This window comes from Sander vitreus, chromosome 15 (assembly GCF_031162955.1).
Source record: "Sander vitreus isolate 19-12246 chromosome 15, sanVit1, whole genome shotgun sequence".
NCBI classification, from domain to species: domain Eukaryota; kingdom Metazoa; phylum Chordata; class Actinopteri; order Perciformes; family Percidae; genus Sander; species Sander vitreus.
In genome coordinates, this window is record NC_135869.1 from 13,376,730 (window position 1) to 13,390,419 (window position 13,690).

Below are 13,690 nucleotides of genomic sequence, written 5' to 3' on the forward strand. Positions count from 1 at the left end.
GCCTCTGTGTCCATGTGTTCTAAATCGTTTATATTTTCCACACATCCTCTCCTGTTTCAGCCATGATTATTTTACCAGCGAGCCCCGCTCCCTCTATATTGCTATGTGACTGCACTGTGCATTTCTCAGGCTCTCTCTTTACCCTTTATTGAAGTAAACCTGCCATCTGTCGCCAGGACAGTCAGAGCCACATCTCTCATCAGTCGGTGGTTTATAAGTAGACATATAAAGTTATAGCTCCTTGGTTTGGGTTTTTATCATCCTGGATTAAATTCTCAGAGGAGGGAATTCTTTCAATTGCTCACTCTACTCCCAGTTGTCCTGTAGACTGGATGGGTTTTACAGAAAAGGGGATACTTTCTATTTTTACCATATATCCCTGCAACATTTAATATAAGAGCGCTGTATCCAATTGCAACACACACAAGCACAAAACCTCTCTCAAACATTGACAGTTTATGTTAAAAATTTACCGTTTCAGTGAGCAAAGAGCTACATACATGCATACAATAGAGAAATAGAAGAGACACCATAAATAACATGTGTCCATGCATTTTATCTAATATGTATCTACTGTGTGTTGAGAAGAGAGGCAAGAAAAGGTCACAGACACAGTAACTCTACCTGATCAGATGCAGACCCATTGCTATAATTGTAAAATGCATCAAGGCTAGACCAAAGCCGTCAAACGGTGGTTTTGCGAAGTGAAACAAAACCTCTCAGACAGATAGAGAGGGATACATTTGATATCAGATGAATGTTGGGGTATGAACTCATCAGCATGGAGACAACACCAGTCAAAATAATACAATTCTGTCACATTTCTGTCTTCTAAGGACAGTGGTATGTTTTACTGGACAAAAAGACAAATGATAAAAGTCACACTATCTCAAAAAAGTGGTTATAGGGTTTCAGAGTTACTTGTATCATATATGTATAAAAAAATGGATATTATGCATATCAAATGTAAACTGTTTTATCTTGTCCCTGAAAAGTGAGGCAACATCTCAACATCAAAGATCTGCATTATTCAGTTAATCTGAAACACCCACAGTAAAAATTAGCCTCATTTAACTTTGTTACCAGGTATAGCGTGACATTTCAGCCTCACAACATCCACCGCAACACGTCTACAGCTCTTTCACTTCTGCTCATCACTCTCACATGGGACATCCTGTCGAGGACATCTGCTTCTGCTGTCACTCAGTGAGTTATTACAAACCTTGTATTGGGTCTCTGCACAATGCACTCATTACATGGGTCTGCTGCCCTGGAATAGCACAGTCCAATGTGACTCACTTGCCATGGTCCTCCACAGGGTGAGCACATGAATGGACTGACACCAAGGAGCTGTTATGCTTTTGCTCCTGAAGATGTAGCAGATACCTCCTTCGCTGTTGGCACTGCAGAAACACAGTACCGACCCCATGACTGCTCCGTCTCATGCATTTCCACCCACTTCCAACAAACACTTTACTTGTTTTCTCCCAAAAATGTCACAAAGACACAGCTGTGCACGTGGTAAGGTCTTCACCCTGTTTATTCTTGGGTGCTGTGAGCCAATCTTGTCCAGGAGATGTTTTAAAGACTTTTCCAGACCATTGTGCACCTCTACTCAACCTTCTCTTGGTAATTAATGGACCATAGGTACGTTTAGCAGCAAGCTGCCCAACTGTACAAGACCATGGACCATAGGCTGTACCATGTTGCCAGGATGGATTCAGAGGCAGATGATGTGCAGCCCATACAGCGTTGCTGGACTGTGCATGGTTGACTTTTTTTTTACTAGCATGCAAGTTAAAGCAATTACTAGCGCACACTAGTAACATAAATGTGCTTCATCACCTCTTCTACAAGAACAGTACCAATGCAACATGCATATGGCAAAGTATGTGTATTCAAGCTTTATGATCCTGAACAAGATAAGCTTTTAGCGAAAATAATAAATGGACGCACACAGGATACCATTAAACAGCTAAAACTTAGTAACGTCTGAGGTCAAGCAGTCCAAGATTTTTAACATGCTTGACAGTAGATATTTGAAAGAGGTTCAAAGACTGCTGTTATCTGTCCCACAGACTCTGGGACAGCAGCCAAGCTGATGCCATCTCAAGGGGAGGAACGCAACAAAATGGCAGGAAATTCCTACTTGGTTTGCTCCTATCAGCAGAATAGATTTTTTCAAATGAGCTGAAAAGTTGAACAACAGATGCAAGTTGTTTTGACTGGTCAGAAACTCAGCTGTATGACAATACACATGGGTTGGACTCTAGTTAAAATGTAGAAAGATGGCAACAAGGCACAAAAGAGGAAGAAGAGTCGACAGGAGAGGACCGTGACACAGAATAAAATTCAATTTCATATTGCATATTCTTACATTTCCTGAGAATAAGTGACATGTATTTTACAGATTCCATCCAAACCGTGCACTACGTCCAGTGTTTCTTGACAGCTTATAATAGGTAGATGCTTTGTTCATAACTGTTGACTTTACACAAGTTCTGATAGATGAATGGTTTGTACCTGAGGATTTGTAGCCACCTAGTGAAAACTCACTCACATGCACATACTGATCTTGTAATCACAAAATGTATTTTCCAGTCACTGCTCAGAACTTGCATGATGGATTACTTACCACTGTGAATAACAGACGTTTCTGGACCTGGGCTGGGGTTGGAATGTCTTGCTTTAAAATGGCCTAAGTTTCCCCTTAGTTTCATCTCAGTGCAACCACTGCAAGCATTGCAAATTTTATTTGAAGATTTGCAATGCTTCAAGCCTTGTGCTCACAGATGACAAGACTTATTAAGATTAAATTAGACATTGAAAAGTATCTTAGCTAAGTACTTGAGTCTCCTGAAACCATTGATTAGCAAGTCTTTACTTTTTGAATTTTTGAGCATGAAAGTAATCTGGGGAAGAGTATGTGAGGAAAATAATCTAAACTCAAAGGTCCACTTATAGCTTTTTTTTTCCATCAGCTATGGAAGACTGTGAGATGTGGTTAAAAGCTCAGAAAATATGACCTTTAAATTAAGATTACTTTTAAGAACATTTAACATTTAATGAATATTATAGGCGTCAGCAAAACTCTGTTAGACATGCCTAAAATAACAATTTCCCTCAACACAAGCTTGGGACAAGGATGCAGGGTCTCCCAAATCAGAGACCTTATAAGAACAGCACTTAGCAATTTCCCTCCTCCATCCCTTGAACTCATAGCCATTGTGCTGCTTTCTGGCTATCCTCAGCCTCATTGTCTTACAGTAATGTGGCAAATCGAGCAGCCAGAGGTCAGTCTGACTGATATTATGATGTGTTGCTGCCATCTGGTGCTCATATTAGTGGTGCAATTTACAGGAGAAACAGGTACTGCATGGCAGAGGTAACTAGAGCATTGTTATGCTCAAAAGCCAATTTAATTGAAATAAATAAGGGCACCCCACCCCACAGCAGTCACAGAACGATTTGTATATACACATCCAAAATACATGTAATATACATTTACACCATTAATCATGTATATCATTGGAAGTATAAACAACCCTATGCAATCCCACACACACACAAACGCAGTAATGTTTCCCACATTGTCTGTCTCAATAGAAGAAAAAAAATCAACTATACTAACAAGGACATGTGAAAAACTGGGAGGACTCCAGGTGGCCGATAACAGGAAGATGTTTAGGATTAACTGGCCTTGTGATAGCGAAATATGTGGAAACACTAGAAGACGAGTTTTCACATGCCTCCATCTTATAATAAAAACAAATTTTATTTATATAGCACCTTTCAAAACACAGTTACAAAGTGCTTTACAATAAAAACAGCGCATTAACCTCCATGCTGCAGCTGCTCTCTATTGAAGCAGACAGTTGGTGAGCCAGACTCCATGGACAAGAAGGTAGTGCTGATCACAGGCTGCTCCTCGGGGATCGGTCTTAGCCTGGCCTGTCCGGCTAGCCTCTGACCCCAACAAAACATTCAAAGGTAACCACAGCTGACACACTTTTCTATTGTATGCCTTAAATGCCTTTCTTAGTGAGCTTGCACTGGGTCAGGAACTGTTGATGTTAATGGTCTTCCAAGCCCACAGTATGTAATGTTGTACTGTATGCTCTGTATGTGATACTGGACTTAACAGAGATATTGTGCAACATATGTGAGACTTGTATAAATAAAATGTTTGAAAGCATTGTGAAAACTTTATCAAGACATGCCACTGATTTCTGTTTAGTGTATGCCACGATGAGAAACCTGGCCAAGAAAGAGCGTCTTTTAGAGTGTGTGAAAAGCCTGCACAAGGATACCTTGGACATACTCCAAATGGACGTGACCAGCCAGCAGTCCATCCTGGATGCGAGGGACAGGGTTGTGGAGAAACGAGTGGACATTCTGGGTATGCTCTTGTGTCAGTGTGTTCCCTTAAGATTGTAATTTCTGTGTGTTAATGGGCTTACCCTCACTACTCACAGTGTCTAATGCTGGTGTGGGTTTGATGGGGCCACTGGAGGTGCTGTCCTTAGACTCAATGAGGCAGATTCTGGAGGTCAATCTCCTCGGTACCATCCAGATCATCCAGGCTTTCCTGCCGGAGATGAAGGCTCAGGGCCAGGGCCGGATTCTGGTCACCGGGAGCACTGGAGGGCTTCAAGGTGAGACAAGCCCATGCATGAGGAATCACTTAACGTCAACAGTGTTCCACGTGTGCAGTTTTTCTAATGATTTGATGGCAAATCGTGTTGACGCTTGCTGCCGTGCGGGAAATTGCCAAAATAAGCCATCTTCGCGCTTCATGCTCTCTTACAGGTCTTCCCTTTAATGAGGTGTACTGTGCCAGTAAATTTGCAATAGAGGGAGCATGTGAGAGTTTGGCTGTCCTGCTGCAACACTTCAATATCCAGTGAGTTTGAATATTTTCCTGCATCTTGTTTTCTTAGTTTAGAGGCTGTTAACTGGAAACTGTAAATGTTGATTATGTTTCATCCTGCAGTCTGAGTCTCATTGAGTGTGGTCCAGTCAATACTGACTTTCTGGTCAACCTGCAGAAGGCTGAGCTCGGGGATACATGTCTCCAACAGGTCGATGCTCTCACACTCAGCCTCTATGAAAAATACCTGCAGCACTGTGGCTCTGTTTTCCAAAACGCAGCACAGGACACTGAGGACATTGTAAAGGTATGTTAATAAGATATATATATATATATATATATATATATATATATATATATATATATATATATATATATATTGTATATATATATATATATATATAAATATACAGTTACTTTTCAGTTCAAGACCGACATACAAAATGATGAGCTTACAATATATGATGCACAGGTAAAGATTAATCTGTCCAGCAGGATTCAGCTCCACCATCCAACTACAACATTGTAGAATAACATATGTAACATTAATCATCATCAAATAGTATAATATAACAAAAACAGGAGCCAGTCTCCATATTGAGAACTTTTACTTGATTTTCACCTGAAGTAAAATTTTGAATGATAGCCTATACTTTTACTTGTAATTGTATATTTTTATACACTTATATACACTGATATAGGTTGAGTTTATCACAACAAATTGACAGTATTTGGTGTCAAGATAAGAGCCCTTCTACGTCTAACCGCTGTGGTGTGTTTGTTTTTGTTTCCAAGGTATTTCTGGATGCCATCCAGTCACCCAGCCCTGCATTCAGATACTTCACCAGCGGTGTCGTGCCACCTCTCACCAGACTAAAGATCTCAGAGCCAGATGGCACGCGGTACATCAGTGCTTTGAGCAAAACCATGTTCTCTGCTGAGGAACAATAATTTTGCCTTGTTTTCAACCAAGCCAAAACTTGCTCATCTTTGTCTTTATGTGCTTTAGGTGAATACTTTTGCTCTTTCGGTTTTGATATAATGAATAAAGTTGACGCACTGTGACTCACTGTGGTTTCTCAACTGGAAAGGACAGTAAGTTCAGTTTTTTTAGTAGAGTTAACAGTGACTCCATGTTTCTACTTTTGTATGTCACTTATCAAGAAGTACATTCCTTATCACAATATAAATATATAAATTTAAAAATAGACCATTTTCTTTTTGGTGGAGAACTATTTGATGAGGAAATGTGTTTTTAGTGACACAACAGCTTTTACATTCCAATCATTTGATAGTGTTCTTACCACACGTTGACATATTTTCACAGGGATCGGTGTGCTTCTTGACAGGTTCCCACCACATTGTTAAATGTAAAACACTCCAAGAATTTCCTTATGTAATGTTTGATTGGCTATTCTTAGCGGACAGAAAATAACTTCATCGCTCCAAAGCATGAAACGAAATAAAGGAGTTTCTCCACTGGCAGTGAAAGGAAAATATGCAAAGATCTTTACATGAGTTACACACAGATATTGTATGTTGTATATCTTTACTAGTATTTGCTGAACTGCTTGCCTTAAATTGCCCCTTGAGGGATAAATGAATATAGCTTTCGAATTGAACTGAAATGAGTTTCAGTGATATCTGTTATACACTCACTGCAGATTGTATTGGTGTACCTTACTTACTTTCTGCTCTCTATCTATCTATCTTATAGAGTTCAAGTGTCACAAGGAGTATGTTATAAGGAACACAAGAAAGCATTTTTCCCATTAGATATGTATTTATGGAAATGTCATTAATAATCAGGAGATATAGTATTTTTTGAAGTGGAACAAGCACTTTTATTAAAAGAAAAAGTAGAGAGGAAAAATTAGGGTAGTTTAAACTGGAAACATCCTTTAACATAGAAGTGGATTCTCTCACTGTCCTCTGTCCTCTATATATAGAATATATATACTGTATGTCATATATTCTGTGGCAGTCTGGACATGTGGCTTTTTAATCCTCATGGGTCTTTAGTGGAGAATTTAGCACGCAGTGATCTTTAACTCTGTGACAAATTGAGCAACTTTGCCAGGTTGTGTACTTGGGATGACATCTACTATGCAGACACACAGTTAAGCTCTTTGGCTTATTGAAAGGCCTGTCAATGATTAATACATCTGTTAATAAAGCATGTGAATTGGAAGTCCATATTCAGTGACATAATGCAGTGACTTCATGACTCCAGTGTAGTCCTGAGACAACAAATTGCATAAAAAGACAAAAAGAAAATCCTATATTTGTTACCGTAATACCTCTAGTACTTTTCTATTTCAACAGAAATCTAAAAGAGGTCATTTAAAAGCTGTGAAAAGTTAGGAAATGTCTTTCTGAATTGTAATAGTAAAATGTAAGGAGGAGGTTTAAGTGTCTCAGTTGGGCTTTTGAATCACTGAACTGTACAAAGAGGGATCAAAGACTGAACATGAGCCAGCTGGAACAGCATCCATCCCCTTGTGTAATTGTAGGATCAGGCTAGGGACTGTTAAACCCAAGGGTATCTTCTGTTGTATTCTGAGATAGGTTAGTTTGACTGAGGTTCTTAAATCCCTCCCTAATCAAATGCTCCAATTCCAGTCTGAAGATCCTGAAATGGATCCTGCACTACCAGTTCTGACTGTTACCGCACAGCCACTTAATACTGCAGCACCCTAGTTATCCTTCTATCATAGTTTAAACATTTGATTTTAGTCGATGTATTAGTTTTGGCTGCTGCTTGGCGATACTTTGCTCTGCTTTAAACATTACTACACTTATTTGGAATGTTGATAATAAATTAACCATGTGCACACCTTGCATGTTAACCAGCTGAACCACATGGTAGGCTATCATTTAGACTTTGACTTGCTCGTAACAACCTCTCTAAATCAAAGCTGTCAAATATTGTTAATGAGTCATATGTGCCACATTTGCTTAGTATAAAGCAACAAATCTGTATTTGCTTATCATCTATTTTTAGGTGACAAGAGTGTAAAAGTTAATTCTGAACTCCATGTTTGTGTGTCTGTCTCTGAGTAAAAGAGATTAGCTCTGAGTAGTAGGCTAGATGGGCCTGTCTTGCAGTGTTTCACAAAGGTTGACATGTCTTTAAGATATTTAAATATACATACATTTCCACCAGGTCCAGCCCCCGAACTGAGAAACTTTCCGTTTCAATAAGACATTTTTAATTAATTTGAAAATAGTCTAATTTGGCAATTTAGTCATCTAAATATCTTGAATTGGTTCTTTTGTGCATTTAGGAATTACCAGTGCTCGAATTATCTATTTGTCTTTAAGGGGGTCTCTCTATCTCATAAAAAAAAGTTGGCACACCCTGCACATAGCCTAACATCCATCCATCTTCGTCCGCTTATCCGGGGTCGGGTCGCGGGGGTAGCAGCTCCAGCAGGGGACCCCAAACTTCCCTTTCCCGGGCCACATTAACCAGCTCCGACTGGGGGATCCCGAGGCGTTCCCAGGCCAGGTTAGAGATATAATCCCTCCACCTAGTCCTGGGTCTCCCCCGAGGCCTCCTCCCAGCTGGACGTGCCTGGAACACCTCCCTAGGGAGGCGCCCAGGTGGCATCCTTACCAGATGCCCGAACCACCTCAACTGGCTCCTTTCGACGCAAAGGAGCAGCGGCTCTACTCCGAGCTCCTCACGGATAACTGAGCTTCTCACCCTATCTCTAAGGGAGACGCCAGCTACCCTCCTGAGGAAACCCATTTCGGCCGCTTGTACCCTGGATCTTGTTCTTTCGGTCATGACACATAGCCTAACAAGGCTATACAATTAAATAGCCTAGGCGCGAGTGGCGCTTTTGCGCAGTATATGCGCACGGTAGGCCTAGGCTATAACTTGACACACGCACACAACAGACAGAGAGTTTTGTTTTTGTTTTTTCTACAGAAATGGATTCCTTTTAATTAATTTCAACATATTATTGATTGTAATAGTCCATATTTCATTTCAATTTCGCAATACAAAGAAATAGACTAGACGATTTAGTCTGAGTGTCATTCTCAATTTCACAATGAAATAAAACGTAACTCATTTGAACCAGACCACCGTCTCAGATATCCTCAGTGTCAAACACAATAATGCATGTAGTCTTTAACTTATACACAGGGAAAATGCACTAACTGGCAGAAATGAATAAAGCCATTGCACAGCCAAACTATATTCTAGTCTTATAATGTACACGTAGTGATAACAACACCTGGGTGTTCAGTCGTCTCGTGTGTTGAACCGTGGAAATAAATAGACGAACAATTTTGGAATTTGCACTGAGATGTTGTCGGGTAGCCTATTCACTGAATATTCCGCCATCAGAGATTGCATTGTATTGCTGGCAGGTGTTTCAAAATATCTGGGAACTTTTCCGGAGCTCTGAATGGCAGAGGGTAGCTACAGATTTATTTATTTAAGATGTAGGCTATTGGTGGTATTTACCTCAAAAGCACATTAAGCTAAAAGCAAGGTGACTTCTTCGGACATGAAGAAGCCTATGCGGTTTGCTCACATAGCCTAGCGGTGTGGTGGTGAAGTGCAGTCATGCTGCGTTCATGAGCGTAGGGTAGGCTCAGGTCTAGGCTACGTCCCGTAGTAGCCTATATTTTATATTTTAATTTAACGTCTTTAATGGTAAGAGACCGCACAGGGATGGATAATGAGCGTTGTTTAAGATTAAATTACAATGCCACATATAACAGACTTTGTTGCTTTCATGTGAGCCAGTCCTCACTCTATGGGAGCTCGGCTCCCTCTGGCTCCTACGTAATTCGAGCACTGGGAATTAGGCCTACATAGCTAAGTGATCGCTTGATCAACCATTCTCTCTGATTGGCTGCAGCCTCTCGTTACGTCCCTGCTTTTCTTGGCAAGTAGAGCGAGACTTATCAGTCAGAAGAACACAGTCAGGTTGCTGCTGCTGCTGCTGCTGCTGCTGCTGCTGCTGCTGCTGCTGCTGCTGTTGTTGTTGTTGTTGTTGTTGTTGCTCCTCGGGGGGGAAATACCGACGTCTCTCCTGAGAACCTGTGTTACAAAAACTTCACCATGACCAACAAAACGACTCCTCTCCTCCTCAGGGCACTACTGGAGATGTCTGAAGCTCACTCCGCAAGAGTTGCGCGACGAAACAGTAAAAGAGCAAATACAAGGTGAGTGAGAATGGGAGTACCCAGAGAGATGCGTAGCCTACAGGTAGAATTAGCCTACTCTGGAATTATTAGATTGAATTGTAGGCTATTAGTCCCGCGGTTTTCGAAATGTGGCTGTCCCACAACAGTTCCGGAGATATTTTGTTAGCCTATTATTAAAGAAACCGTCTCTGGTTATTATGAATGAGTGTAGACTTAATTTCCGGTGTGTGGGAAGTGTGAGTGAAGGAACTTTTGGCAGAGAACCTTGCAGTCATGGGACCGTCTTTCTTCCTCTTGTTGTAGCCTACTTTTGGCACTTGCATTCAGTAACCTGCCAGTCGGTTATCTCAGTGAGAAATGATTGGGGGAAATATTATGAACATATGAATCCAGTTTGTCTTCAGAAAGGTATTAATGAATGGTTTGCTTTCACTTAAAAGATCTCGGTTCATATATAAACCGAGATCTTTTATTGTCATTCATGAATTGATGCTCATACATTCAAACTGTCAATTTACACCATAGTCTAGCCTACTGTGGGTCAACTCTCAGCACACCCAGCCGCAGCTTCATCAACCTGGCTGCTCCCATCAGCGCACGCAGAATGGAGTACACCGAGTGCCGGACATTAGGGTGAGCGCCCTGATATGGTATCCAACATGTTGAAAACCACTGAGATAAGTAACAAACTGAAATGTTGGCTACTTGAAAAATGACTTATTTGTCTTGCATATCAGTGTACAGAGCAGACTGAGCAGAGAATGGTGATATCTTCTCATTGGATGTGACCCTGCCTTCATGTGATTGTGTGCTCAGGTATACTCTAGAGCAGATGTACAATGTGGTGGCCAGTGTGGACCAGTACCAGCACTTTGTTCCCTGGTGCAAGAAGTCTCGCGTCACGAAAGGTCGAAATGGCAACATCTGGGCGGACCTTGAAATAGGTTTCCCCCCTATCATGGAGCGCTACACCTCTGAAGTCACCGTCGTCCCAAAGCACCAAGTCAGGGTAAGTCGTATAGCTCCAGAAAACAACCATAACAAATACCTATTTATTTTCTCAAACAATACACTTTGACCCAGTGTATATTCATTGCCTTTTACCACTCAATTATAAATTAAAGGGTAATTTTTTCAAACAGGCTGTGTGTACTGATGGATCCCTCTTCAGCCATCTTGAAACCATATGGAGGTTTGCCCCTGGAGCCAATGACCAACCAGACTCTTGTAAAGTGAAGTTCTATGTAAGTGTATAAGAAAAAATTTATATCTGATACTGAGAGTCGTGAGAAAAATCCTTTTTTTTTGCAGAACCCACAGTAATTTGAAATATCAGGATATGGGATGGGGGGTAGAATCATGCAGTGAAAATAGAACAAAGTAAACATTGAAATGAATAAAATAGCTGTGACACTATTATATTTAACAAACCCACTGATCACAAAAGAACAAGTCGCCCATGGGACTTGAGAGATCAGATTGCACATTGCATTGCTTGAGGAGAGACTAATTCCAAGTCTTTGTTCCTGTACTATTGTGAATGGATTACTGAATCGAAGGAAGTGTTGCGTAAAATCTCATTATGCTCTAAGTTTAGTCATGAGTAAGCATGCTGGTGTCTCAGGTGGCCTGAAATCGCTGTCAGGGCCGGGAACATTGTTGGCTCAGATTACATCAGGGTCAGCCACAAGGTTAAATAAGACTAATTATCAACGAACATTCAAAGGAAGTAAAACGATTTTTTTGGTAACCTGAATGGTCTATATTGGGATACTTGCAAGAACTCAGTTTCACTCACAATTGAATAAACTAAGAGTCTCCCAAACCGTTAGCTAATGTGTTTGTCACCCTCCTGTGTCTTCTACAGGTGTCATTTGAGTTCAAGTCTCTCCTGCACTCTCAGTTGGCCAGCGTGTTCTTTGACGAAGTGGTTAAGCAGATGGTCAATGCCTTCGAGTCACGAGCAGCGGTGCTTTACAGGAACCAGCAGGAGGCGCCATTGAGAAGGCGGTCCATGTGAGGCGATCCCTTTGAGCTCCCCCTCCATCCATATCCACTACGGGCCCTTCAGCCAAACCCTGTTCTCCCTGCTATCAACACTTGTCTTACACAGGAGGCTGGATCTTCTTTTTGCACTCACTCATATTTTGACACATTTGAACATACTTAACTATTTATTTAAAAGCCACAAGCTAATTTATTTATTTTCTTGTACATATGTATTTACTTTAAAGGGACAGGAACGCATGCATGGTTTCAAATGATTGTTTCTTTGTAAAATTGTGGGATAAAGTACAGACAAGTGACTCCTGCTCAGCGTTGAAACATCTAAAAGGGAAAAGAGCTATTTTCTTGTTCAGCACTTTAGTTGGTGGAATTAAAAAGCTCTTATTTTGGTAAATCTATGTCCAAGTGTCATTTATTGCATCTATTTGTTGATAATTTGGTAATGGCCCCAGTGACTAGGCAAGACATAGGCAAGGATTTACAGTGTAGTGGATCGTATCTATAACTGTTCACTCCTTGTTGTTTGTGCTAGAGTATGGGGGAAAATGTGCTTCCAGGAACAGTTGCATAAGCGCAGTACCAATGACCTGGCCCTGGGCTATAGTCAATACACCCTCCCATCCAACTTTAGCTTCTGAGAACAACTCACTTTACAGTAGTTGATGGTCTGTTTTCATGGTAACTTGTAAACTGACATATCGTTCTGATTTTTCAATCCAAACTACTTGTGACCATTCTAACAGCACAGAGTACAAACTGAAAGTACAAGATCAATTGGTTTTGCAGTTAAGGTCATATGGCACAGTGCATAGACAGATAACAGTAGCTCAAACAGTTCAAGTGTATGACATGAGGTATATTATAGATGGTAGACAATGTATTTCATTATATAAACTAAGCAATAAACATATTAAGGCAGCATGGCATACTCTGTTAGAGGCAGTACTCACAGTAACAGTCTAGCGTTGAAGAGTGACTGGTGTTCAAAGGTTTTCATGTAGAAATCCCAGAAATCCCAGACTTCAATCTAAATGACTATGGAGATTAATAAACAAAGCAGGAATAGTTTAAACTAATTCTCTCAGAAAATAATTTGTCTATTAAAGTCTCTGAACACCCACACAGGTGATTATAGTCATTCTGACTGATTAGACCTCTGCTCCGGTTGAATGGGGGCCGGAGCTTAGATGGGAATTTATTGGGTCACAAATCTTTTCTACCAATAAGAATTATAAAGATGTCATTTGTCCTGCCCTAACAGGTGCAGCCAAGCTGTCAATCAATCAGTCTAAACACACCCACGCAGTCCTAATCAGCCAGGTTAAATGAAAACCCCTGCGTGTGTGTTCAGGGCCTTTAACAATATTTGTCAAAGATAGCTTTCTGTATGCGTTTGAAGATCTTTTAGTGTGCTGTTAACCTGTCTGTTAACCAGAGTGCAGTATGATTTTATGGGGCAGGGCTAACAAATTGCAGAATGCCCTGTTTGAACAAGTTTGCTAAATCAATATCTTTTAAATCTGATCACACCTCTTTGGACTTGATTTATGCAATATATTATTAATTAAGACCTGTAAAGCGCTCTGTAAACCTTTCCTTACAGTAGTAACATGCTGTATATTAACAAAATGGTTGCTTATCTTA

At 40.6% G+C, this 13,690-nt stretch overlaps 2 protein-coding genes across 2 annotated transcripts; both read left to right on the plus strand.

Annotated features, from left to right (window-relative positions):
- Nucleotides 1-1,115: 1,115 nt before the first annotated feature.
- hsd17b1 (hydroxysteroid (17-beta) dehydrogenase 1) lies at nucleotides 1,116-7,001 on the plus strand. The gene is given in 7 exon segments (XM_078270414.1): nucleotides 1,116-3,952; nucleotides 3,954-3,990; nucleotides 4,238-4,399; nucleotides 4,476-4,655; nucleotides 4,810-4,903; nucleotides 4,994-5,177; nucleotides 5,666-7,001. Coding segments are annotated over 7 exon segments (873 nt in total). The 5' UTR covers nucleotides 1,116-3,892; the 3' UTR covers nucleotides 5,822-7,001.
- A 2,821-nt stretch (nucleotides 7,002-9,822) lies between these two features.
- On the plus strand, nucleotides 9,823-12,440 carry LOC144530582 (coenzyme Q-binding protein COQ10 homolog, mitochondrial). Its single transcript, XM_078270206.1, has 6 exons — nucleotides 9,823-9,838; nucleotides 9,878-10,057; nucleotides 10,565-10,672; nucleotides 10,856-11,048; nucleotides 11,182-11,283; nucleotides 11,907-12,440. Exons 2-6 carry the CDS (start codon nucleotides 9,954-9,956, stop codon nucleotides 12,057-12,059), a joined length of 660 nt encoding a protein of 219 aa, XP_078126332.1. The 5' UTR covers nucleotides 9,823-9,838; nucleotides 9,878-9,953; the 3' UTR covers nucleotides 12,060-12,440.
- The last annotated feature ends 1,250 nt before the right edge of the window (nucleotides 12,441-13,690 follow it).

What these genes read in the sequence shown, in the direction of transcription:
- LOC144530582 (XM_078270206.1), top strand. Translation starts at nt 9,954, where the DNA reads ATGACCAACAAAACGACTCCTCTCCTCCTCAGGGCACTACTGGAGATG. An exon ending in ACCGAGTGCCGGACATTAGG is followed by an intron (nt 10,673 to 10,855) that starts GTGAGCGCCCTG and finishes TTGTGTGCTCAG; the next exon opens with GTATACTCTAGAGCAGATGT. An exon ending in TCCCAAAGCACCAAGTCAGG is followed by an intron (nt 11,049 to 11,181) that starts GTAAGTCGTATA and finishes TTTTTCAAACAG; the next exon opens with GCTGTGTGTACTGATGGATC.